The 22,375-nt window shown below is 53.3% G+C and overlaps 1 protein-coding gene across 1 annotated transcript in view; it reads left to right on the top strand.

Annotated features, from left to right (window-relative positions):
* The window catches only part of Rph3al (rabphilin 3A like (without C2 domains)), a 101,292-nt gene that overhangs the window by 17,192 nt on the left and 61,725 nt on the right, over nucleotides 1–22,375 (top strand). The window contains exons 3-4 of the mRNA XM_051157981.1: nucleotides 960–1,103; nucleotides 4,102–4,231. Coding sequence (XP_051013938.1) covers nucleotides 960–1,103; nucleotides 4,102–4,231 — 274 coding nt within the window. The remainder of the gene's footprint in view (nucleotides 1–959; nucleotides 1,104–4,101; nucleotides 4,232–22,375) is intronic.

Here is a 22,375-nt window from a genome sequence, read left to right as displayed (position 1 = left end):
CCCAGGCGTGCCTCCGAGGGACACTGGCACAGATGCCCCACTGCAGAGCTGGGAGCTGAGTCCAGGGGACCCCCTAGAAAGCCTGGAGAACTTTCTGACCCACACTCTTCCTTCCAGGCACCCAGGTGCCTCTGGGTATTCCTCAACTCATTTGTTCCTTCATATTAAAGCAGAGATGGGGAGAGAGAGATGGCAGAGGGGTGCAAGTTATATGGATACTTACAGATGTGGGTTCTTTTAACGACAGTGATCGGCAGTGGGGTGGGAGTGGCGTACTAACTGGGTCTGGGACCAAGACTTCCCTTTGAGTGTGATGCACCTGTTGACCCAGAGAAGTAAATGTTCTGTGGGAATATGAGGGAAAGTTCCAGGCATGAGAAACGGCACACTTAGGCTCTGGGGAGATGGCTCAGAGGTTACAAGCACTGTCTGTTCTTCCAAAGGTCCTGAGTTCAATTCCCAGCAACCACATGGTGGCTCACAACCATCTATAATGAGATCTGGTGCCCTCTTCTGGCCTGCAGGCACACATGGGGGCAGAATACTGTATAAATAATAAATAAATAAAATCTTGAAAGAAAGAAAGAAAGAAAGAGAAAGAAAGAAATGGCACATGCAAAGGCCCTGGGGTAGAAAGAGCACAGCATGCAGAGAGACCCTGACTACAGGCTGGTATGGCTTGAGTGCAGAATGTAAGGGGTACACGGTGTAAAAGGCCAAGAGGGGGCTAAGACCAGGCAGGATAAAGCCTGGCCCTCCAAGACTCTCCTTCCAGATAGGGCCCCCTAGCACTGACATCCAGGGATGGGTACACATCCACACCTTACAGGAACTCTCACTATAGACTATGGACCAGAGTGTCCAGGCTGTGCCCGCACCATTCTCAAGGGACTTTGTGGTGCACTGGGATCCTGCTGTGGTGGGCAGTCTCACCTCCGCGGTAACTGTTCTCTCCCAAGGCTGCAGACGGGCTGGTCTGTGCACACATACCAGACGGAGAGGCAGAGGAGGAGCCAGTGCCTGAGCCCTGGGGAGCTGGAGGTCATCCTACAAGTCATTGAGAGAGCTGAGCAGCTGGACATCCTGGAGCAGCAGAGGATCGGGTGAGCAGCTCCAGCAAGAAGGGCCAGGGCGCTGAGCTGAACCCGAGGCCCCTCAGCTTCTCATCGGGGCGGGGGGGGGGGACCCCTGGAATGTCAGCAGCTGTGAGCCGGGGATTGCGTTGACTCAAGACCCCAGACAGGAATGTGGGAACGAGCCCAGGCACATTTTGTGTTTGGTCTCAGTCCTTGCTCCTGCCCACTCGGCAGCTCAGCCAGGGATTGGAGTCTGGTTTCTGCACCGCCCCCACCTGAGGCCCCAACAGGAGGCGCCCCCAGTGTGTTCTCAGTTTCTCTCCCGGCCTCTAACACACACAGGCAGTCACCCGACATTTCCGTGTGCCTTTTTATTCTTGCTGTGGGATTTGGAGGAGCCCAGATCAGGATGTGCGATTGCACTCTGGCGCTTTGGGCAGGAGCTCGGCGTGTTCTGATCTTGTTATTTTTCTGCTCATCTTTTTCCATTAGTTCCATGGTCATTTTTTTTTTTTTTTTTTTTTTTTTTTTTCCTAATCAGACACAGTAGAAAGGCAGCTTTAGAAGGCGATGGTCCCACTAGAAAGATGACTGCTGCGCCAACGGCCTCTTGTACGAGCCTCAATCATACAGACAAGTCATTAATTTGTCAGTGCAAACAGGGCTTTATGTCAGAGTGGCTCGATTTTCTTTCTTTCTTTCTTTTTTTCATCTAACCCGGCTTCTTACAGATCTCCTCCCCAAGGCTTCCGCCTGGCTCTGGTCTAACCTTGAATGCTGACGATTGACACCTCCCAGACCCCCCTCCCACCTCTTCCAGGGCTCCCTGCTCCCCTCCAGGACTGTGATTGGGAAGTGGGTTGCAGGAACTTCTCACAGGCTTTTCTGTGCTCTGGAAGTGCTTTTGGATGCCCTCAGCTATCAGGCTGCTGCCTCAGCCTCCCAGGGCTGCCTTAGGAAAAGTCTCCTCTGTGGTCTGGTGCCACCCTATGTGCTGAGCGGCCGGGTGTAGAAGGACCCAGAAGCAGTATTGCAGGTGAATCATTCACATGAAGGAAGCGTGTCCTCTGTGTGAGGCATGCAGACATGACACGGACCGACAGAAGGTTCCCCAGAGCAAATAGGTCATGTCAAGCTAGAACTGGCTTTGCCCTGCCAAGCGCTCCCTGTAAGGTCCCTAGGTGGACAACAGTGTCAAGACATGGAAACCAGAGGTGCTCACTGCAGAGGTCAAAGTGGCCTTGCTGATGAGCTAACTAACCCTTGTCCCCCTTAGCAACAGCCTGTCTGTCACCTTAGCAAAGTGGGGGCCTGTGATGAGGGGGGACCCTGTAGCCTGCGAGCTTGGAAGTGGGCCCTGGCTCCACTTCTTGGGAGCTTTGCACCTCAGCAAGCTACTTCCTATTTCCTCAGCCCCAGTCTTCTCTAAAACAGGAAGTGTGGCTTCCATCCCCCCCGGGGCTGGGGGAGACCCTCGGAGAGGTTGATGTGGCCATGTGCTCTTCTCCATCCACTCAAGAGTTTTTACTGAATCATCTGCTGGGTGCTGGAGATAAAACGGCTGACAGACCGACGGGTTCCATGGCAGCTATAGTTACATAGCGGGAGACCACAGGTCGTGGGTATCTACAGTGGAAGGGGCTAGCAGACCCCGGAAGAGGCCCCTGCACAGGCTTGGCTGGGCATCTCAGCAGTTTCAAAGAGTCGATTTTTCTCTCCTGCTGCCAGCTTCTCACCTTCCTAGCCAGCCTGACCCAAACCCTGCCGTCCCTCCCCTACCAGGCTTTCAATACTGCCCTCTGGGATGTAGCTGGAAGGCTCCACCCCACCCCCTCCTGACTTCCTCTTCCTTGTCCCAGATTTCCACAGGAGCTTAGAAACCCTCAAACTCTTCAGTGGCTTCAGACTGAAGTCCCACTCTAGGCCGTGACCCACAAATCCCTGCGGTCTGCCTCAGCCCCTGCCCTTCTCCTGCTCAAGGGGCATTTCTCAGCACCCAGTTGTGTGTTTTCCAAAGTGCCTTCCCAGGCCTGTTGGCTCTGTTTCTTTTTGTTTTGTTTTGTTTTTTCGAGACTGGGTTTTTCTGTGTAGCCTTGGCCATCCTGGACTCACTTTGTAGACCAGGCTGGCCTCGAACTCACAGCGATCCGCCTGCCTCTGCCTCCCAAGTGCTGGGATTAAAGGCGTGCACCACCACGCCTGGCTGGCTCTGTTTCTTAACAATTAAACTTTATTATACAACCCAACTAGCTTACATAAGAGGGAAAAAAGGTTAAAGGGAAAAAAGAGTGAACCTTCTGGTATCCGTCCCACGGGACGGGTCTCTAGGTGTCTCTGGCCTGCGCCCTGGTCCAGCCTGTTCCCAGATCCTCTTCCCAGGATCCACATGCGCTCAAGTCCGGTCTGAACCTGCTGCTCCTCTCTGTCCTCTCCACCTGTTTGTCTCTCACATGCAAGGGCCGGTCTCCCTCTCCCATTGAGGGTCGATTAGAAACACAACAGTCCAGTTGGAGTCCCTAGGTCCCCTTCCTGAATTCCTGGCCCAGGATGGCTCCACCCAGTCTATCTCAAGGTTAATCTCAAGGAGTATCCGTGGTGTGTCCAAGGGTAAAGCCCGCCAAGATTGCTTTCACCTGTGACAAAGCTTACAGTCCTCGCACACAGGCCTCCACCCGAGTGTGCCTCTAACCCCTCATCTGTCTCTTCTTGTCCCCGTCACTCTTGGCTTGTTTTCTTGTTCATGAATTTCCCCCTTTGTTGAACTTAAGTTCTAGGAGAGCTGGGACCATGTGTGTATCTGGCATGTTTGCTGTTATATTCCCAGTGTCCAGCACATCCTAGGTGCTCAGAGACTGAGAGTTAGCCAGGGTGGGGGTGGGGGGGGGGGGGGGGGGGGGGGGGGGGTGGGAGGCGGTGAGGTAAGGGGGCACAAATCCTTAGACTCCTATGGCAACTGTGCACATAAGCCGTCTTCAGGTAGAAGACAGAAAGCGCATTTCCTCTGACTCTGTGTCCCGTGTCGCAGGCGACTGGTGGAGCGGCTGGAGACGATGCAGCGCAACGTGCTGGGCAACGGCCTCTCCCAGTGTCTGCTCTGTGGAGAGGTGCTGGGATTCCTGGGCAGCTCCTCCGTATTCTGCAAAGACTGCCGGAAGGTAAGCCCTGCTCTGGCCTCGCCACTCAGCTCCCCGACCCTCCAAAGGGTCAGCTTTGCCACTCTGTGACTTTACGACCCAGTTTCCAGGACAGTGTGTACACATGCGTGCACGTAAACGTTGATGTATGTGATGGTAATTGGTCGCTTTCTGGCAAGAGGGTCCTGAAGATTGGATGCTATGACTTCTAGAGCTAGCTCTGGCAAGGAGAGTGAGAGCTTCAGTGTGAACCCAGCTCTTCTACCAGAAAAGTGGTTTAGCCTCATTTTTCTGATCTGGAAAATAGGGGCAGCTATGACATGTACTCCAGACTGCCGAGGGTCGGATAGGTTCCGTGCGAAGCTCACTGGAATCTTACCCAGCACACAGGCGCTCAGTAAATGCCAGGCAGGTCCTGTTTCTCGGAACCAGGAGTGTGCTAGGCCTGTGCTGTGCTTCTGTGCTGGCGGTCCGCGCTCTTGATGCCGACGAGAAAGGCCTTCATAAAAGCGAATGGATTTTTGCCTTTCCTTATACCAAATCGTGCCATATGTTAAATCATTTCCCAATCAGCCCAAGACATCTAAATAGTTGACTTTTGTTTATTATTTCCCAGAGGAAAATGTACCTTGCAATGTCTGCGTTTATTTCGGATCTCAGTTTCACTCATCATATGGAGCCTGTATTTTTGTTGTTGTTGTTGTTGTTTTCCTTCCTGGCAGAAACTCTTCTAGATTGTTCCAGCCATGACAGTGTGATGTGCGACAATTAGCACACGACCCCCTTCTTTGCTGCCTCCCTAGATCAAAGACACTGTTGCCCCCAACACCTCTTTTTTGCCTTCACCCTAGTTTGGCTGGAACCCATCCTCAACCAACTTCCATGCCTCAGTTGTTGTTTTAAGCTTGGAGTTCTTTTTAATTTTATTTATTTTTATTTTATGTGCATTGGTGTTTTCCCTGTATGTATGTCTGTGTGAGGGTGTTGGATCCCCCTGGAACTTACAGACAGTTCTTAGCTGCCATGTGGGTGCTGGGAATTGAACCTGCATCCTCCAGAAGAGTAGGCAGTGCCCTTAAGCCACTGAGCCATCTCTCCAGCTCCAGGCTTGGAGTTCATAAAGTGAAGGAGACAGAAAAGAATCTCATCTCTTAAGATGACAGACCATAATCAACTTTAAGATGGTTTCAGAAATTAACTAGTTCTGGGAAGAAATGACAGGGGATGTAAGCGGGTGGACGGCACACACCGAGAGGACCGTGGAGGCGGGCATGCGGAGCAGTAAACATGGCCTTGAAACATTAAGGCTTTTTCAGCCTTGGCAAGTAGCATTCCAAAGCTACACATTAACCAAGGTGGATACATGGGAAAGCCAGGGTCTGGAGGCGCAGTCTTCCTCTCTCTTTCCTGGTCACACTAGGCTGAAGCGTTTGTATTGGTCATCTAGGCATAGCACAGGCATGGTGGGGACCTGTAGGGTGCATTGGTTCCTCTTTCAGCCCAGAACTAGAGACTGCATAGGTGGTGGGTATAGGCATCTGGGAATGCTTTGCTCCCAGGAATGGGGCCGGGGTGGCGTAGGGGTGGGGGATGTTTGGGGATTTGTCCATTCTTCCCTTGTGGCCCTAGCAACCTGTTTCTTCTTCCTGTCTCTCTACCTCACAATTCCAAGTTTATGGGACCATGAAAGCTCCTCCCCCAGGGGCCACCCCCCCCCCCCCATCCCCCCACCCCCACCCCACCCCACCACCCCACCACCACTGAGCAAGCTGCTGCCCCTGGTTATCAAAGAGTTAATGTCAGCTGCTCCTCAGGGAGCCATTGCCTAGGCAACAGACTGTCCCAGGGGAGGGCCTCAGCTGGGTGAGAGCTGTGGGGCTGGCCTGGCCACTGGTTGGAGGACACTCCCATGATGTGTTCTTATTCTGCCAGGGGCCAGGAGACGGGTGCTGGCTGGCCCTGCAGACACTTGTTCAGGCAGAGGTGGGAAGGAAGAGACTGTCACTTAGATGAGGGCACCGGGAGGCCTGGGAAGGGGTTTTTTTCATATGTCCTTAGGAAGAGTCATGGGTGACCATTCTTTATTTTAACTTTTGGTTTTTCAAGACAGGATTTCTCTGTATAGCCTTGGCTGTTCTGGAACTCTTGGCTTCCGGCTCAGAGAGACCCTCCTGCCTCTGCCTTACAAGGGCTGGGATTAGAGGTGTGCGCCACCACACCCCTGCTTTCTGGTCTTTAACTGGTAGAGGGCCTGCCATGCACAGGCTGCTTCTAGGGGCTAGAAAAAAACCCTGGCTCTTGTTGGGGCTGTTTCCCGGGATAGCAGAAAAGGGACAACAGGCGAGTATTAAGTGAGCAGATGTAAAGTAACACCAGGAAGATAGAGGGCTTTGCGCTGAGCAGGGACAGGGGTGTGACTTTGTCGGTGAAGTTCTCAGTTCTCTGAACTGAGCCTGCACACAAGAGTCAGTCCTGAGAGAGCCGGGGGGGGGGGGGGCGGGGGGAATATGTTCTGGGCAGGGGAAGCAAGGGATGAGCTTGGCCCAGGCTCCACAGAACCTCATAACTCCAGGTCAGGACCCGGAGTTCTGTTATGTGTTCAAGAGGATGGCGCGGAACACTGAGCATGGCGTGGAGTGCTGAGAAGGCCTCCGGCAGTCTGTGTTTGTGGTTGTGTATTGGTGCCACTCTGTGGGCGCAGTGCCTGCCTAGGCCAGAAGAGGGCAGCAGATTCCCTGGGAGCTGGAGTTACAGTCCTGAGCCACCCTGTAGTTGCTGGGACTTGAACTCCGCCCTGTGGAAGAAAAGCCAGTGCTCTTAAGCACTGAACCACCTCTCCCCTCCCCCCACCCCCTGCTGTGTGTTTATAAGAGATGGCTCTAGCTGATGGAAGACACAGAGCGCAAGCTGGGGGGAGAGTGGGATGTACATGCTTGAGGATGGCTGCCATTGGAGGGACAAAGGGCCTAGGGACAAGGCCTCATGGGAATGGAGACCCTATGCTAACAGGGCATCAGTGACTTCTGTGTATTCTAACAGATGAGGACGATTTAGAGGTTCTAAATGAGGGTTCCTTGCCTGCAGGGGACCAGAGTGAGGGACAACTTGGTCTGCCCTGTTGTTAGTATGCTGTTCCCATACCAGCCCTGGGCAGGTCCTGGGACTCCTGACTAACTGGGTGTGGTCACGGGGGTCTCGGGGTGGGGGTGGGAGAACTGTTTCTCTCTTCCTCGAAGCAGAAGCAGAGGTGCCAGAGCTGTAGGACCAGCTTGGTTTGTGTTCCCAGCTTGACTGCCATGAATGGTCTGGTAAAAACACACTTCCCCTCTCTGGGCCTTCATCTCTGTGTGTGTAAGACAAGGGCGCAAAGCAGCCATGGCACCAGGTGGGTGTGCGGTGTGGATTAGCTGGCGCAAGGAAGCCGTTCACAGTCTGGCCGGTCACTAGCAGCTAACAAAGGCAGGGGGACCCATGCCGCTGTCACTGTGACTGGGCCACGGAGCGTGGACCTGACCTTCATGGATCACAGGAGAGACAGAGTGACACCACAGATCTGTCAGCTGGGACCGGGTGCCCCGTGGTATGGCCTCACACTTAGGATCTCTTTCAATTCTTCTAGAGAACTCTTTCTGCCTATGTAGTCACATGGGATTTGGAGTTTAGCATTGCGATTTTGAGGGACTGGGTTCAGTCTATTGTGTCCTATGTTTTCCTTATTAGAATTCATGCCATGGTTTCTGGTTTAGTCTTCTTGTTTTCTCTCCCTCTCTCTCTCTCCTCCCTCCCTCTCTCTCTCTCTCTCTCTCTCTCTCTTAAGATGGAGTCTCAATATGTAGCCCGTGCTGGCCTCACATTCAACCTTGCTTGCTTGCTTGCTTTGGAACACTGGGAGTCTAGCTGGTTACCACCATACTTAGAATTGGTGCTTTCTTGGGCTTTATAGCAAAGCTGCCACCATTTGTCTTTTGTTTTCCAAAATTTATGTAACTAAATTGAGGACTTGGATACCTTTTCAGTTCTCAGTATTGGCACGGAGCTGGCAGGGACCCCAGTTAGTGTGCAGGCGACAGTGGTTCATTCACATAGCAGCAGGGCACAGTCTGTGTGTCACACGCAGGGTGAGGGGAATCTGGAAAAGGGGGAGTTCCTCCCTCAGCTCCTGACTGTCCAGGTGGATGGGCAGTATTCTGTAGAGTGACACCAGCTGCTGTAGGGACCTAGGTTCCCAGAACTTAGCAACCAGGACCACTGCTTGGAGGAGCGGGTCTCCCGAAACTGGAAGGAGTGTGTGTTTGTTCGGGCTGAAGAGAAAAGATGTGGGGAGCTCCCTGTCATTGGAAGTGTCTAAGCCACATCTGTGGTGGCTGGGGAGGACAGATCTTCAGGTGCTCCTGGGGACACCGATGCCTCTCCAGCAAGATCCTTGACGGTGTCCAGCAGCCGCAAGCTAATGCGCATGCTGGAGGGAGGCACTGCAGCCCCAGGGCTGTGGCCTTCTGTAATTGGACCTGCACACACACTCACACGCCGGCTGCCTGGCCTCATTTCCCTGGCTGTGGTGGACCGGGAGAGGGGCCGGCTGGTTAATTAAAGAGGACTGGTGCTACTAATCGCAGGATCTGAATTAGCCAGCCTTTAGCCTAATTGAGAGGCCAGCTTCCCAGCCATGGGAGGCCATGGCTGGCTGCAAGAGGACCATTGAGCCCAGGACAGTCCTGTCACCAGTCTAAGGAAGCAGCCGGAGCTTCTCCTGGTCTTGGCCAAACGGAGCCCACAGTGTGGGCGCAGGAGAGCCGGCCTGACTTAACCTAGATCATGTGCGTGTGTCCTGGTAGCAGGGGGCCGAGGTTAGCCTGCATTTTGTGGGGGCGTCATGGCCCCAGCCCAGCATGGGAGAACACTACAGGGCAGGGCGTGGGCCACACGAGATCCCTCCTGCCACAGGGTCCAGAGCATTTTGCTCTGAGGAGGGTCTGTATCTTGCTGCAGAGACTGGCAGTTACCCCAGACTGGAGAGACTGTGCCCTTTCCTCTGAGCCCTAGACAGACTCCATTCTGTTCAGGATGAGGCACTGTGGCTGCTGAGCAAGGGAGGAGCAGATGGTACTTTTCTTGTCACCCTCCTGCCTGCCACTAGCCTGAGCAGTCTGAGGAAGTAGAGTCCCTCCCTGCACTCCCCATCACCGTTGTGTGCCTGTCCCCGGCCCTTCTCTCTTAGACGGTAGTTTCGGCTCTGCTGACGGGAGCCACGTCCTACAAAGTCTGCTGATACTCAGCAGGGGATCTGGTGTGCTCCTGTGAAGATCGAAGATCGGGGAGTCCTCCCCAGCTAGTCCTCAGAGAGCACCTCTTACAGGTGAAGACACCAGAGGAGTCAAGGAAGTCAGGTGACGGTGATGGCTACTCAGCGTGTAGGCTGAGGACCAGTGGCTCAAAGTCCTTTCGGTTTTTTTTTTTTTTTTTTTGGTTTTTCGAGACAGGGTTTCTTTGTGTAGCCTTGGCCATCCTGGACTCACTTGGTAGACCAGGCTGGCCTTGAACTCACAGCGATCCTCCTGCCTCTGCCTCCCGAGTGCTGGGATTAAAGGCGTGTGCCACCACGCCCGGCTTTCAAAGTCCTTTCATGCTGGCTGGAAGAGCGAATTCTCAGGCCCCCCTCGCAGCGCCTGAGCCAGCATGTGCCTTCCACCGGATAGACTCCTCTCCTCGGCATAATGTCTCCATGTGTCATGCACACCACAGCATGTGCCTGTCAGATTTCCTCTCCTTTATGACGGGACTAACATTCCAAGGTGTCTATTCGACCATGCTTTCTGGATCCATTGTCTGTGGCGGGCGCCTGGGGTGCTCCTACATTTTAGCTCTGGTGACCAGTGTGACTGTGCTTGATGTCGTACAGATGCAGATCTGTCCCTGTGATCCCAGTTCCAATTCCCTGGGAGTGTATAACCCAGCAGTAGCATTGCTGCATCCCACAGTCGGTCAGCATGTGAGGAGCCACCATACCGTTCTGCACAGTGGCTGAATGACTTTACGTTGCTGCCAGCCATGCCCATGCGCAAGAGTTAGGATTAGGAGGTGGCCATTTCTGACAGGGCCTTGGGATATGCTGAAAATCCCTAATGGCTCCTTCCATCCTGATCTCCCTTCCCAAGCCCCTCAGTGCCTGGCGAGGAGGGGTGAGAAAGCGTGGAAACAGCAGCCAGCCATCTTGACTGAGCATGTTCATCCGAGTCGCCTCCAAATTGGCCTCGCTGCGTCCTATATCCTCCTCAGCCTAATTCAATGTGGAAAGACGTGTGTTTATGCCTTATTACGAAGATGGATTTTTCTTCGCTCAGCTACTGATGTTTCCTAAATTCCCGGAAAAAGTCACTTAATTCCCCTGCCCTGAGGGCCCGCTCCGACCGCTTGCCTGTCGCCAAGGCTGTTTGGCAGGAATTGACTTGGCTCCTGTTGTCAGGATCAGAGGATTGGAGCCGACACCAGGCTGCATCTTGGAATATCCACCTCGCCTGGGGTTGGCAAGCAGAACATCTCCATTAGGGCGCACTTGTCTTGCTGCCTGGTGCCTGCAGCCAGACCTCTCTTCCCCGACATAAAAGAACCGCCACTCAGTGCAGCTCAGAGTCCGTTCTGTTTACCCTGTCATCCCACCAGCACACCACTGACCTTCCTCTCAGGTCATCTGGATAGAAGGTGGGCTATGGCCCACTTGGCAAGGGATACCCTTAGCTCAATGGCCTGACTCTCCATCCCTGGCTTGGGTGTCAGTTCTGCAACTGTGCCCATCTGATCCCAGGGGAGAGATGGGGATGCCAGGTCCCAAATGGGAGAGGGAGAGAGCCGTAGGAGAGGAAGGTAGGAGAAGGGCACAGATCAGATAATAGCGGGAACATTCACAGGAAGGAATGTACCCAGCAGGGCGTGGCTAGAGCAGGCATGGCTCTGGGGAGCAGGCACAGGGCTGGTGGGTACTCGGGTACTTGGTGGTTTGGGTATATGGGAGACTGAGATGAGGGGGGAGAGAGAAAGGCAGACTGAGGAGAAGGAGAGACGCCCCTAGGGGGCGTCCACAAACAGAGAGAGGGGCCAGGTTGAGGCCGCTGTAGTTGTCCCTGCATCAGTAGAGCTCCCAAGGGAGCTAAGCAGTCCTGAGGTCTTTGAGACCTCTCTGGAAGCTATGGTGGGTTGTCAGGAGCACTGACAACTGAACTGTCCATGTAGCAGGGACCAGGTGTGGTAGCACCCACTTGTAACCCTACTTCTCTGAAGGCTAAGGGAAGAGTTTGTGTTCCAGACTAGCTTGGCCTTATAAAGACTAGATTGTATCTCAAACCAGAAAACAACAGCCAGGGCCTAGGTGAGGCAGAAACACCAGAGTAGAGACTCAGAAACAAGAGTAATTAGGAAACAAGTTCAAGTTATTCAGGGCTATGAATGTGGCTTGACTGGCATACCTGAAATTCTAGGTTTGATTCCCAACAAGACAAAAAAAAATTGGCATGGTGGTGTATACCCAAGGTCATCTTCAACTGTACAGCAAGTTCAAGGCCAGTCTGGGCAACATAAGATCATGTCCTTAAGTTTCCAGCCAGACTCGGGAATTGCATGGCTGTAATCCCAGCACTCAGGGAGTCAGAGGCAAGTGAATCTCTCTGAGTTTGAGGCTAGCCTGGTCTACAAAGTGAGTCCAGGACAGCCAAGGCTACACAGAGTAATCCTGTCTGGGGGGGCGGGCAGAGAGGGAAGGTTCTAGTAATCAACAGCTCCCTCCATGCCAGGCCTCTTTGCCCACTTCATCACTAGAGCCACCTTGGGAACTGGTTAATCATACTTTCCAGGCGACATTTTCATGGCCTGATATCCCAAGGTATCCTGCAGTTGCAGTGTCAGCCTCTCCACACAGTAAGTGAAGCCAGGACCAGCTACTGGGCACCTATGGTGTGTGGCCAGGTCATCCAGGCTGGGGGGTGGGCCAAAGCTGAGAAGGGACCACCTTGTGATGCCCATAAAGCTGTCCAGTGGGGCATGAGGATAAAAGGGACAGGGCGGACCTTCCTCAGAGTGTAGGCTGCCCCAGGCTCAGCCCCAAGGCCTAAGGGCTGCCCCAGCATGAGCTTCCTGCCTAAGCCCCAGACACCCTGACACACACCCCTGCCCCCACTCCCTCAGTGTGTGTACCCCAGGTTCAACTCTGTTTTCAAAACCTGAGATGCCTATAGGCCTCACTGGCCATCTGCCAGTTACTCTGGAGTCTGCTGTGAACAGACCCAGTGCTCCCTACGCAAGGGGCTAGATCAGGGGCGTGTCCCCTGCTTTGGACAAACGATGACCTAGAGTACATTTTACATGCATTGAAAACAAATAAAAAGAGGAGCTTCTGACTGGTGAAAATGGTAGGAATTTCAAATGGAATACTCAGAAGGCTTTGTCAGACCCCCGACATGCCGTGCCTACAATTTGCGTATTGTCCTTGGCTGCTTGACATCTCAATGGCAGAGCTGAGTAGTGACAAAACTTGCTTCCCTGGTCCTCCCTTTCCTGGCCCAGGATACCTGATAACTCTAGAGAGTAGGAAGAGGGCTGGAGATGTGGCGTAATGGGGGAGCTTGCCTCACATGAGGCCCTGGCTTCATCTCAGTAGTGCAGATGTGAAAGAAAAGGTAGGGGGCATTTTTCTCCCCTGGTGATGTCATCGGTGGGACTTGGCAAGTGGTCTAAGATCAGTGAGGCAGTCTCTCTCAGCCTCGAGACTCATCTTTTCCTGGATGTATTTATTGTGCGGGGTCTGGGGTGCAAGACCTGGAGCATGCTGGGCAAGCTCTCCATTACTGAGCTGCACTCCTGGCTGTCTCTTCCTGGCATCCTAATAACAGGTACCAGTGCCTAGTGCTTTAGAGCGGTGGGTTTGCTTGCCTTTATTCTCCTGCCTCGATTTCCTCACCTGGGAACTGGGGATAGTCAAAGTTCCTGCCTTGGAGTATGGCTGTGAGGGTAGAAATGAGGTAGGCATGTGGGACACTCTTAGAGGTGGGCCTCGTGTACAGTAATCTGCGGGAGAATTATAACAAGTTTACACAAATGCAGGCAAAATGGTAACCCAGCCCTGACCGTGATAGTCTGGGGTCAGCTAGTCTCTCATATCCAAGTGTATGCAGAGAGAGAGAGAGAGAAGGAGGGAGGGAGGGAGGAAGGGAGGGAGGGAGAGACTTGCTGTGTAGGTGAGGATGACCTTGGATTTCTAATCTTCCCACGCTCACCTCCCAAGCAACAGAATTACAGGCCTCCACCTACCTCTACCCCAGTGTCTGGCGATGTGTGTGTAGTTTCTTGATGAGACTAAATATATTTCTTATTTTGTAATCTCCTTTGTTTATATTTTCACTTTATATCATCAGAATCAACACCCCCATACCCCCCCCACACACACATATATGTTTTTTTTTTAATCCCATTCTGTTTTAGGAACTATGTAATCCTGTAACCAAATTTCACACACTTCCCTGTAGCCCCTCCCTCGCAGTCTACGAACAGCCTGCTGGGGCCAGGGCTGGAGCGAGGTAAATAGATGCCTGCCCCTCTTAGATGGCAAACATCGCCCATCCTGTTCCCGTAGTCTGCCTTTCTCCTGAGACCCACAACCCGTGCAGTGTGCCTCCCGCACACTCTTGACACAAACTGTGCCTATCCATGTCTGCAATCAGGGTGGCACAGTTTCAAGTTTAGTTCCAGAAGGTTCCTTGGGCTTTCTGTGGATTGGCTGGGAACCCTGTTGTCTAAATTCATCTGCAGCTCCACTCACAACTAGTAGCCTGTCCCTCCTATGTGATCTTGAGTGAGAAACACACACACATACACGCACACATACACACACAGGGGGGCACACGCGCACAGGGCCCCCACTCAGGGCTGACTGTGAGAGGGGAGGGCTAGACTTAGATGGTGTCATAGGCTCTCCCAGCAACTTCATCCTGCGATGCTCAGGCCCACAGATTGGGGACCAGTGTGAGACAGATGCAGCTAAGAGCTGACGCACGGTCCCCATCCCCATCCCTATCCACCTGCCTGAGTGTTTGCTCTTCTGGGGATTTTTTGTTTTGTTTTGTTTTGTTTTTTGAGCTGTAGTCCCTGGCTGTCCTAGACTTGCTTTGTAGTCCAGGCTGGCCTCAAACTCACAGTGATCCACCTGCCTCTGCCTCCCAAGTGCTGGGATTAAAGGCGTGTGTCACCATGCCTGGCTTTTTTTTTTTTTTTTTTTTTTTAGGATTTATTTATTTGTTATGTACAACAGTGTTCTGTCTGCATGTATACCTGCAGGCCAGAAGAGAGCATTAGATTATATTATCAATGGTTGTGAGCCACCATGTGGTTACTGGGAATTGAACTCAGGACATCTGGAAGAACAGTCGGCGCTCTTAACCTCTGAGCCATTTCTCTAGCCCTTTTTTTTTTTTTTTTTGATTTTTCAAGACAGGGTTTCTCTGTGTAGCCTTGGCTGCTCTGGACTCACTTTGTAGACCAGGCTGGCCTCCAACTCACAGCGATTCGTTTGCTTCCCTCCCCTCCCCCCCCCCCCCCCCCGAGAGCTGGGATTAAAAGGTGTGCATGCCACCACAGCCCAGCATTTTCTGGGGGGTTTTGAAGCCACTTCTAGTTTGCTTCCTAGCCCTCTTGGGCTCAGGTTGTGTCCTTGGTTAGGAGGAAGGCCACAGGGTTGGCCTGGGCTCTGAGACATTGCTGTGAAGTCCTGAGTCCTCACAGCCCACCAATGTCACTTGATGGGCAACGGGCAGCCTTCAGACCATTTCCCAGATGGAGAAATGGAGGCTTGACGATTCGGCTTACTGCGGTGGCTCAGCTCAGTTCATATGTTGCCTCTGTACCTTGAGATAAAGGAAGAGAGCTGAAACTTCCGGGAGGCCCCAAAAAGGAGGACATAGATGCCACCTTGTAGATGGGGTGCCCCAATGCCAGAAGCAACCACAACGCCCATGACAGATTAGATCCCAGCACTGGCTCCCTAAGGCAGTGCCTCCCTGAGGCCTTGCCCTGGTTTGCCATTATCTGGAGATGTCTGGACAGACACGGGCAGTTTGCAGGCGTCTGGTCTGAGTCTCTCTGAGGCCTGTCTCTTCACTGAGTGGATAAGAGCTCCTATAACCCTAGAGTGGGCTCTGTGGGTCACAGTAACCCCACTCCTTGCTCCCACCACCCAGTTCCCCCTAAGGACCCCGGCTGCTGCAGTTGCAGGTCCTTTCCTCCAAATTTGCAAGGCTCCGGCAGCAGGAAGTGCCATTGGCCAATCTGTTTAGGCGCTCTTAGCCGAGGAAATTCTGTGCATTCGCTTGTCCTCTGTGGTAGTAAATAGCAGATAATGACATTTCCAGCCAACCGTGTGGCTCAGTGCCACACGCTGCACCTCTCCGGCTGCCCTGCCAGCTGCCACACTTCAGCAGGCCTGCAGTCCCTTCTCTCTCTCATACCGCCCCTTTGCTTCCGGAAACTTCTCCCTATGGCTGTCAGCTGCTCACTGACCATTGCTCAGGCTGTGTGCTGCCACCCTTCTGTACCCCCAGGGGCCCCAGGGAGGTTCTGCTGATGGGAAGGAGGTGGAGAGGGAAGAACCATTTCTTCCCCCTAGGCTCCCTGGACCCTTGGCTTCAGAATCACACACGATCGGGTGCATTCAGGGTGGTGCAGCTGGAGACCCCAGCCTCAAAATAAGAAGAAGAAGAAGAAAAAAAAAATCCCAAAGGTTGGGAACATAACTTAATGGTAAAGTACATTCCCAGCATGCAAGAGGCCTTACTTTCCATCCCTAAGCCCCCTGAGAACAACTATAGCTTTATAAGATGCTTTAGAGGGGCTTTCTAGCCCCCTTTCCTGTGAAACTCTTTTCTCCCCTTTATCCATCTCCTCTGACAAAAGAGACATTTCACCCCATAGAATCAGATGGGGAACTGAGGCTGAGAGGGATAACAGGGTAGACTTTCCACAGACCCTGCTGAAAAGCCACATTCATATGCAGACAAGAGTTGTGCAGTGGTGGCGCACGCCTTTAATCCCAGGTAGAGGCAAGTGGATCTTTGTGAGTTCAAGGCTAGCCTGGTCTACAGTGCTAGTTCCAGGACAGCCAGGGCTACACAGAGAAACCCTGTGTTGAACCTCCCCTCCAGATACAGTCAAGAGCATAGTTGGACCTATAGGGTATGAAACCCAAGCGCCTGGGTCCAGGGAAGCGGGGGTGCTGCTCTGACAGGGTCCCCCTCCCAGTCTCTAACCACTGGCTCTACTGCTCTTCCACCTCACACTCTGTCCCTGCCCACTTCCCTCTTGCCCTGTTCACGTCATCTCCCCCGCCCCCAATCCCCCCCCCCCCCCGCCCCGCCAAGTCTTCAGTGGCTCCCTACTGCTTGCAGGACATGGCATCAGGGCCCTAGCTGCCATGTGTTGACTTTGCTAGTGTAATTGGTGCTAACTCTGCCCAGCGGGCCTGTCTCCACCTGACCCTGACTTGTCATTGTTTACCATGGAGCTCCAGGCCTGCCATCACCAGGGTCCCTAATTAGCCATTAGTGCCATTGCCCAAAGACTGTTAGAAGCTCTCGGGTGTTTGTCTAGTCTGCTGGCTTTTTCAAATGAAAACAAAACCGTTCCAAAAGATAGCTACTGGTTGTGTCCACAGAGCTGGGGGTGGGGGGGTGGGACTAATGTATTCCTTGGAGGCCAAGGGGCCCCTTGCTCTTCTTCTAGGGCAAGGTAGAGGTGACAAACTAAAGACGCCATGCTGGAGGCTGAGGGCAACCTACTGACTTTGGCCAGGGGTCTGTGTTGACTTTGTTTCTGGGGGTGCTATAGACTGGCCATTTTGACCCATAGCCACACCCAAACCCCCAACTCCTCACTCCACTCTCTGTGGCCCAGCCTCTCAGGTCCAGCAGGGCTTGGTATGCCTGACTGTGCCCTGGGTCCCACCTGCCTCCTCTAGGCCCTGGGCCCAGCAATACTGGTCCTTCCGCTTTTACATTGTCCATCCTGTCTGTTTCCTCAAGTCTAGGACTTCCCCACTCAAGGTCCCATCCTGATCAGTTCTCTGCTAGTAAGCCCCAGGAACCTGGGCTGAGCTGTGTCCCATCCCATCTGCACCCAGCCCTGCCACCAAGGCTTTCTGTCACCTCTTCCTGATCCTCTGGGTGCTGCTTTCCCAGGGCCTGCTGTTAGCTGGATCTCACTCTTTTCTTTCCCTCACATAAGCATTTATTGAGCACCTAAGGCCCAGGCTGGGCCCTGGAAATCAGGCAGCAAAGCCTAGTCCCTCACCACCAGTCTCTCCTGGGGGAGTTGAATCAACCGTGCAATGCACTCCCCGATACTGGAAGGATGCTGAGCCCAAGGCCTCCTGTCTCCCCAAGATCTGGTGCTTCTGCAGTACCATATACCAACCGTCACCCCAGTGTCTGCTGCCCTGACCTTCTTCCCAGACCTTCCCTGCGCATCTGCGCATCTGCGATGAGCAGCCATTCCAAGGGATTCTAGGGACAAAGACCACAACACCAAAGCCTATCCCCCCCATCTCCTCCTCCTCCCTCCACCCGCCCCAATCCTGCCAGCCAGTTGAATGAGCCTTGCTTGCCTTCCTACCCTCTAAACCATGGGGATCCAGGAATTATACAAATATCTGGAAATGCTGTGGAAGACAGCTACATTCACTACTATACCACCAGCATACCCTGGGAATATTCCAGAAAAAAAAAAAAAAAAAGAACTTCTAAGAATACAGAGGACAGATAGGCTGGAAGAGTGACTGAGTCTCTGAAATCACCTCTCCCCCCTCCTTAAATGCTCCATAGGCCACCTGAAGCCCCATGCACAGAGGGAGTCCCACCCTGTGGGATCTTGTGTTTAGCATTTAGCCTTCCCTTGCCAGATAACCTTGTCCCAGGCTCCTCCTGCTGAACACTGGGGATTAAATATGAACACTGTGGGCTGGGAGCATGGTTCAAGAATGGAGTGTTGCCTATCAAGTGTGATTCCCCAGCACTCTGGGGGGGCCATGGTCTCAAGGGGAGCTGGTTACAGAAGACACAGTCCAGTGTGACGTGGTCAGCACTGCTCTGGAGATGGCCTCAACACTTCCAAGGGACTAGGGAAGGCGTTAGTGTCTTGGAGGAACTCAAGGATGGAGCCATGGAGGAGGAGACTTTTGTTTTGCTTTGCTTTGTTTTGTTTTTGAGACAGAGTCTCTCTGTGTTGTCTTGGCCATCCTGGACTCACTTTGTAGACCAAGCCGGCCTCGAACTCACAGTGATCCGCCTACCTCTGCCTCCTGAGTGCTGGGATTAAAGGCTGCGCCACCATGCCTGGCTAAGGAGACTTTTGATGTGTCTCAGGGAGATGAAGATGTCTGCCAGGCATGAGGCTCAGCCTGAACAAAAACCTCGGGGACAGGAGAGTAGCCATAGTGACAGGAGTAGACAGTGAGACATGAGGCTGGTGTTACAGGCTTGGTGAACTGAGAGACAGATCAAGGTTGAAGAGAGAAACAAGGACCAAACAGGGAAAATCTCTGTGTCCTTCCCTCACTCTCCTCCAGCCATGTGTGTCTCTATATGTTCATAAGTTTACTGTCTCTCTCCCCAGTAGCCCGTGGACCTTACTGACTCTTTTTTTTTTAACCCAGAACCTCAAATGTCATTGTCCCTGGCCTCAGGTGACACTGTTATCCAAGTTCTAGCTATGAGGTGGTGAGAGTTAGCCACCTGCTCTACTCACACATATGAAGACCACGAACCTTCCAAAAGCAAGGCTGGAGGTCCCTGTTTTGGGGATCAGGCTACAAAAAATGAGGAAAACAAGCAAGGGTGATCCCCAAAATGTGTGGGGATCTGTTGGGCAGCAGATCAGTCAGGTCCCACAAATTAAGTAGGGCTCAGTTCCACAAGGCTGTCCCCACTTAAGTAGATGCTGGCCGGAAGTTGGTGTCCGGAGCACCAGGCCTCCAGCCACATTCCTCTCTTGGACTAGAATGACTTGCCTGGTTTACAAAGCATTCGGATGAAAAAGTGTGTGGGGCGAGGTGTGAGGGAGGTGGAAAGCCTCCTTGTAGGGACCCCCTCATGTTCCACTGTCTGGGAACCCATCCTTCTGGCTTTAATGGAAGTGACATGACTGATCACACTGTTGACTGTGACACCTGATTCAATTTTCAGTGCTCTCCTTTCTGATGCTAATGGGTGGGGACACAGTCCCAACCTTCTAAGCATATACCTTGGTCTCTTTGGTGACCGGTCCATTCCTGAGCACTGTTAGAAGTCACCAGCCACGTCTTTTTTCTTATTACATAGCCCAGACTGTATCCTTGCTTCAGACCCCCTAACCTCCACCCAGTGCTGGGATTAAGCATGGGTATGCCACCATGCCTAGCTTCAAAGGCTATTCTTGGGCTGCAGTGGTGGCTCAGTGGGTAAAAATCTTTGCTGTGCAAATCTAACAACCTGAGTTCAGCTCCCCAGAACCCACGTTAAAACCGGATGATGCAGTTTAACTGTGGGTCTCTGCATCTGTTTCCATCAGCTGCTGGATGAAGCCTCTCGGAAGACTGTTCTGCTAGGCTCCTGTCTGCAAGCACAGCAGAGCATCGTTACAGTGACAGGGGTGGGTCTCTCCCATGCTGTTCTGCTAGGCTCCTGTCTGCAAGCACAGCAGAGCATCGTTATAGTGACAGGGGTGGGTCTCTCCCATGGGGTGGGTCTCAGGTTGAGCCAGTCATTGAGTTGCCATTCCCTCCATCTCTGCTCCATCTTTATCCCTACACTTCTTGTAGGCGAGACAGATTTGGGGTCAAAGGTTTTATGGGTGGGTTGATGTCTCCCCCGCCCCCACTGGAAGTCTTACCTGGCTACAAGAGGTGGCGACTTCAGGCTCCTTAACTACCCCCCCACCCCACCCCTGCGCATCCCAGAGATGCCTCTTCACCGATCTCAGTTCTCTCTCCCAGCCCTCCTCCCACCCCACCCCCACTCTCCCCACCCCTGCTCCCCCTCCCTGTTGCCCTCTCCACCCCCTCTCCTACCCCACCCCCACTCTCCCCACCCCTGCCCCCTCCCTGTTGCCCTCCCCACACCCTCCTCCCACCCCACCCCCACTCTCCCCACCTCTGCCCCCTCCCTGTTGCCCTCCCCACCCCCCCTCCCCCCCCCCCCCCACTCTCTCCACCCCTGCCCCCCCCCCCTGTTGCCCTCCCCACCCCCTCTCCCACCCAGTTCCTTCATCTCCATCTACTTCAGATGTCTTATTTTATTTTCTCTTTTGGGTGAGATTCAAGCAATCATCCCTTGGGCCCTCTTTGGCTTCTGTGGGTCTGTAGATTGTAGCATGGTTATCCTGTACTTTTATGGCTAACATTGAGTTCAGAGAGTCTTCTGGAAGAGTGGGAAGAATGCTAGAAGGAGCTGGATATTACAGGAAGAACCACCAAAAAAACTAACCTGGGCCCATGGGGGCTCACAGAGACTGAACCACTAACCAAAGAGCTTGCATGGGCTGGACCTAGACCCCCTACACATATGTAGCCGATGTGCAGCCTGGTCAACATGGAGGTAGGGGCCATTTCTGGCTCTGTTGCCTGCCTATGGATCCCTTTCCCCTAGCTGGGCTGCCTTGTCAGGCCTCAGTGAGAGAGGATATGTTTAGTCCTGCTGCAGATTTGAGCTGCCAGGATGGACTGGTGCGCCCCTTGGGGGCCTCTCCCCTTCTCTGAGAAGGAGAGGCATGAAAGTGGAACTGGGAGGAGAAACAGAAACAAAAGAGAAAAAGAGAAACAAAAAGCAAAGCCAGATGTGGTAGTCCACATCTGTAATCCCAGTGCCCTTGCAGTGAGATGGGAGGAGCCTCTTGGTGAGAGATTGTCCAAGGGAGGCCTGGCTAGCCAAGGCCTGAGGCAGGATTAGCCTTGTCTGGGGATCACATTCCTGTTGTGGCCAGTGTCTGTCTGGGAAGTTCATTTTCAAGAACTGACAGCTCTAGCCACATGTGTTCCCTTGACCCCCTAAGAACCAGTGACTAAGCCTAGAAGGGTCCTTCTAACCTGCAGGTGCTAGAGCTCAGGTAACAGGCGAGACTAGGAGGGGAGCTTAACTCTTCACTTCTTAACCCCTGTGACCCTGACAGATACCCCTTAATCCATGTTGAGCTGATTCCAATGCAAAGCAAGCTTATGTAAGCACCCCACCCCAACACTATGCACTGGCAGGCTTTTTCCAGCGCTGAATCAAACCAGGGCTTCAGACACGTTATTCTCCCACTAGGCTGCACCCCAGCCCAAGCTTTGACTTTGGTATTTCCCACCAGGGTCTCAGGGTCCAGTTCTGCCCTCTCCTCCACATGTGAACTTGGCTGAGCAGCCTAGTGTCATGGGGGAGGAGGTGAGGGTATGAGAGGTGGGGGTGAAGGTATGGGAGGTGGGGGTGGGAGCAAGGGCATGGGAGGTGGAGGTGAAGGTATGGGAGGTGGGGGTAGGGGTGAGGGTATAGAAGGTGGGGTGAGGGTATAGGAGGTGGGGGTGAGGGTATGGGAGGTGGGGTGGGGGTGAGGGCATGGGAGGTGGGGGTGAGGGCATGGGAGGTGGGGTGGGGGCTCTGGCTCCCCGTTTAGATCATTAAGCCTCCCTTGCAGGGTTGTTGTGAAAGTCACTAAGATTAAATGCAGTAATGTGTGCCGAGCGCTGAACGTGGCGCCAGGCATGGACTACGTGCTCGCTCGGTAAATGGTGGTTATTATCATGGTTATCTAAGTAACCACACTGCCCTCTCTGCCTCCAGGCCTGGAAGTGATTTGATTTGCAAAGGTGAAACGGGGTTGAAGAATGGCTTGCCCCACAGGCCTGAGCCTTAGTCCTCCGGCCATTTAGACAGGGTACTTGTGGCTCAGGTCCTAACAGTTGTAGGTGCCTTGGCCAGCAAGTCAGGTGGAGAAGCAAGAGGTGGCCTTTGGAGCTGGAAGGAGCTGAGGAGGTGTGCAGGAAGGATTGCCTGTGCTGGGCCGGTGGGTTTAGGCACAGGGAGGGGCTCTGGGAAGATTGCATCCAGGAGGGCATGGTCCTATGCATATATGTTCGTTTCCGGTCCTCGGCACCTGTGAGGAGAGTCAGTACCATTGCTTACC

Source organism: Acomys russatus, chromosome 16 (genome assembly GCF_903995435.1).
Source record: "Acomys russatus chromosome 16, mAcoRus1.1, whole genome shotgun sequence".
NCBI lineage: Eukaryota > Metazoa > Chordata > Mammalia > Rodentia > Muridae > Acomys > Acomys russatus.
Note: the sequence above shows the minus strand (reverse complement) of the source record. Positions and strands in the feature narration are given on the sequence as shown.